Here is a 5,000-nt window from a genome sequence, read left to right on the forward strand (position 1 = left end):
TGTAAATGTCTGTAAAGATGATATCGTACGGTGTTGAAGGTTGTATTTCACGGGGATAAAGATAGGGAATAAGGATAAAGATAGGTTAGAGATACATGTAAACATAATTGATATGAATGTAGATAGGTAGTAGATAGTAGTAAAGAAAGTAGATAAACATATATATTTAATAACAATAATAGTAATGATTGCTGTATCATTGATGATAAAACAGCAATAATGACATTGATGATAATAATAACAGTAACAAAAACAATGATAATGATAATGATGATCATACAGATAATATCAAATATAATAACTATAATAATAATAACGATAATAATAATAACAATGATAATAAAGATAATTGCAATAAAACAATAACGATAGCATCAGCAACAATAGAAATAATGGTAACAATTACAATGATAATAATGACAATAATGATAATTATAATGATATTGATAATGCTAATGATAATAATGGTGATAGTAATAATGCTAATGATAATGATAATGACGATGATAATAATGATAATAATAATAATAGTAATGATAATAGTAATGATCATGATAATAGTAATGATAATGATAATAGTGATGATGATGATAATAATAATAACATTGAAAATGATTTGTTCTGGGCCTGATGCTAAACTACATACGGTCGTGGAGTTCGACGCGGGTGAGTGAGGTTAGCCTCTGCCACAGCTAAGTCCAGGTCACCCTTGAGCGACCTGTAGTACCTGAAAGCTTCCCCGAAATCGTGTCGGTGTCCGGCGGGAGTTATCCTGCCTCAGTGGTAAAGGAGACTCTTTAACCTTGCTTGACAACTGCCCTAGAGATGGTGACTTGAAAAAAAATATACACCGGTGGTTTCGGGATCTGATCACCATGCACTCACCTCACATGAGTGAAATGACGGGCAATAATGAGTCATATGATGGGGTTAATGGGGTTGCGAACCGAAGGTGAAGGCACCTCGACCTGTAGGATAAGTAGGATAAGCCAGGTCTTCATCCTACGACCGCCAGCCAACATAGGATGAGTATTTGGAGGCAGAGATGGGACAGGGAGGTGGACAAAATAGTAATGGACTGCTGGTTGAGAAGTGAAGGAGAACAAAGGGGATTCAGGCAAAGAATGAAATAAATGAAAAGGGAGTTGCAACCCATTGAATTTCGATCTGGCTAGGGTGTGGAAGGTAAAGAAAGTCATTAATGTATCGGTTGTTATATGTTCTTTTGATATTGTGGCAAATAGGAATAAAGTAAAGGAGAAAAAAAAGAGATAAAATGCCCATTAGAACTTTTGCAGAAAGGGAAACTCCTAGGAACAGCAAGGACCACAAGGGAAGTGACGAGCAACAAATGGAGGTTGCATGATAGCTAAGGCTACAGTTTTGGCCCTCTATCAGGGCATTTGCAGATGAATGTATATATCTTATTCTAGAAAGGGGGAATTACATTAATAATGATAATAATAATGATGATAATTTTCACTAGATAGATAAATAATGATGATAACTAATATATGAAATTTGCATAATATTCACACACACACACACACACACACACACACACACACACACACACACACACACATATATATATATATATATATATATATATATATATATATATATATATATATATCAGAACCTAAACATAGCATCATTGCAAACAAACAACAACAAAAAACAGAAATGAGCGACAATACAAAGTTAATTATGTGAAGAAAACAAATGAAGTTTAGAGCTTCACTGATGTTTCAAAAGAGTTGCGAGATCCCAGATGTGGTGAGATATAATTATTGAAAATAGCGATGGCTGGGAAACAGATTTCATGGACAAGTATAATCATAATACAAAAAGGGAAGAGATTGTAGCCATAACAACAAGAACTCTATGTAGCAAATTTTTTAATAAACACCAGGAAAGTTTATATGTCAACTATGAACGTGCCCAATTACCGCGAATAAGTTGGTGTTTTCGCTTGGCCTCCGAACATTGCAACCTGTTGCAATTTTACATTGCAAGTTTCTGGTTTAGTTGATCAAACCAGTGTTACTTGTCTTGATTTAGCAGCCATACTCGCTCTGTCTAGCGAACTATGGTATCCCTGAACACAGCAACAGAAAACCATCAAAAGAAAACCACGGAATTTCTGCACCTCGCCTGTCTTTTCCAAAGTTGATCGGGTGTCTGCCTTCCTTCAGTGTTTCATATCAATATGGATTCACGACGCCATATTCTATAAGAAAAGAGACAATAAAACCATAGCGTTTCGAGTAAATACAGAATCCTCTTCAGATCATAACACCAAAACACGAGATATTACCTCTAGCTATTATGTCTAAAACGGGATACAGTTTTAGCTCGAAACGATTTATATTCAGATAGCAGGTAATGCGTTTATGTCATCAAACAACAGGGAATAGGGTTGAGGTTACTGTCCTCACGTTATGCAAAGGAAAGAGAGAGAGAGCGAGAGAGAGAGAGAGAGAGAGAGAGAGAGAGAGCGAGAGAGAGAGAGAGAGAGAGAGAGCGAGAGAGAGAGAGAGAGAGAGAGAGAGAGAGAGAGAGAGAGAGAGAGAGAGAGAGAGAGAGAGAGAGAGAGAGAGAGAGAGAGAGAGAGAGAGAGAGAGAGAGAGAGAGAGAGAGAGAGATATATATATATATACATATATATATATATATATATATATATATATATATATATATATATATATATATATATATATATAGAGAGAGAGAGAGAGAGAGAGAGAGAGAGAGAGAGAGAGAGAGAGAGAGAGATGAATACCTGTTATCATCAGGTTATTAGATACCTGTTAATATTAGTGATTTGGATTATACTGACAGTTAGATATTATTGCTATGTGCGAGTGCTCTTTGAAATAACAGTACTGGCTATGATCACAACATAATTATCGTCATTAGAGATAATATGCCTCATAAGGTTTATTTTGTATGGTATCACTGAACCCATATGACTTGACATTATACCTGTATGTATATTATTAAGTAATATAGGAAAGAACATGACGTATCATGGGATGGTTGTTCGTATTTCTTGATACATAAATACCATCAACATGATGCACTGTCGCCAAGATCACTGATATACAATGCTGAAAACGTGACATGAATGCCTTCTTAGTAAACACAAGTTGTAATGAAACGCAATCCCATGACCTTTTTTAGCATCATGACGTCAGAGGGAGATGCACGGGAAGAAGTGTAAAAAATAGATAAATAAAAATAAAAAAAGTCCAGAAAAAGGAAAGAAAAAGAAAACATCCCTAGGGAGGGACTTGGGAATCAGGTTCATATCGTATTTTTTCTTCACTCTTTTAACAGACTTAGATGGAGAGAACGAGAGGTCGGCAAGTATGCAGGCAAATAGCAATTTTCAAGCGTAGTTTAGTAATCTATTTCATGATCACCCCATCCTGAATAGCGGTTAGAATGAACGTCGCAAGAGCTGTTTCCTCGCGTTCCCCGCATCTCCCTCACAGCCTCTCATCAACGGTGCGCTTCCTCTCTGTAATTTCCCAAACAATTATAGATGTGATGACGTATTTATGAAGAGGCGTAATGAGCTGCCCTCGTGTCCGCAGTCGGTCGCATACAGGGATAATTTCTGAGGATTAATAAGCGGTTCAGACCTTTCCCTGCGGGCGCCGCTGGAGGGGCATGGCGGCGACACGTGAACCATGCAGAGGCCGCCGTGCATCTGGGGCGCGATGGAGGGCGTGGCTCTCTTACGCGTGGTCGATGCGGCGCTAGTGATGACTCTGGTGGTGACGCTGGTGGTGATGATGGTGGTGATCAGGGGGTTTGGGATGATGGTGACGGTAAAGGGGTTGATGGTTGGGTTGGGGAAAAGGATGATGGGGGTTGAGGGATGCTGGTGGTGAGTGATGTTGGTGATGACGGATAATGATGGCAGTGAGTGGTGATGGTACTGGTGATGTTACATGACGATCGTGGCATTAATGCTCGTGAGGGCAGGGATGCTGGTCTCCAAGCTCAATGGTAAATCAAACAGCCTCAGGGTAACACTCACACCATGGCAACATTAATCTTGCTCGAAACATCACTTCCTGTGTGCGATCCCCATGTCACTGTGTCGGTTTCATTCTCCCAACACTTCCTGTGAACCCACTCATACACATATAAAAACGTCAGTATTTTCTAGGCACAGTAGCGTCTCTTCCCGGATATCGAAAGGTGATTACGAGAGATATTTCCTTCTGAAACTTTCCGTTGCAGTTCACGGAGAATCTAAATAAATAGAAAAACAGCTTATATATTTAACTGCGTATATAACTGTAAGCGTAAATACGATGTAATTATTCGCTTATGGTTGTTTACATCTATTACCGTGAACATAAAGAAGGCGAAATGAATATATCGTTAGACAATTCAGCAACTATTATTATTAGTTTCTAGCGCTTTATGTATAAGGAAAGAGTGACTGATTTGTCAAGTGTGACGCAGTAGTTGATTTAATAAGCATTATTGATTATTCGTTGTAATAGGTCGCACTTTATATGATTTTAATACCACCTCTGTCAATATCAAGTGATAACTTATGATAACGTGTTTAAACAAAGACACACACCCACTCTCGCGGACTAGGACCCACGGAATCACGCACACACACACAAACGCACAAGCACACGCATACATACACGTACACGCATACATACACGCACACGCAGACACATACACGCACACGCACACGCACACACACACGCACACACACACGCACACGCACGCACACACACACACAAACACACACACACACATCAAAAACATGTGCCCATTTGCTATGTTCGCAACATTTGCCGTTATGGAAACTAACAAAACTTCTTACATTTCAGAATGACATCGACGAGAAAACGATGCACAGTAAGTCCTCCTTCAACATCTACAAGCAAAGTTTCCTATGCAGGGGCTGCACTTGCAAGGAATCGTGGTCATAGGATACACAGGCTCTATGCACACGTATT

General features: G+C 38.8%; 1 protein-coding gene across 1 annotated transcript in view; it reads left to right on the forward strand.

The window, feature by feature from the left end:
• Positions 1–5,000, forward strand: part of LOC122258225 (troponin C) — a 44,668-nt gene that overhangs the window by 27,573 nt on the left and 12,095 nt on the right. The window contains exon 2 of the mRNA XM_043024035.2: positions 4,872–4,899. Within this exon, the coding sequence (XP_042879969.2) occupies positions 4,872–4,899 (28 nt within the window). The remainder of the gene's footprint in view (positions 1–4,871; positions 4,900–5,000) is intronic.

Source organism: Penaeus japonicus, unplaced genomic scaffold, assembly GCF_977035675.1.
Source record: "Penaeus japonicus unplaced genomic scaffold, GWHDUDI00000001_assembly GWHDUDI00000016, whole genome shotgun sequence".
Taxonomy (NCBI): Eukaryota; Metazoa; Arthropoda; class Malacostraca; order Decapoda; family Penaeidae; genus Penaeus; species Penaeus japonicus.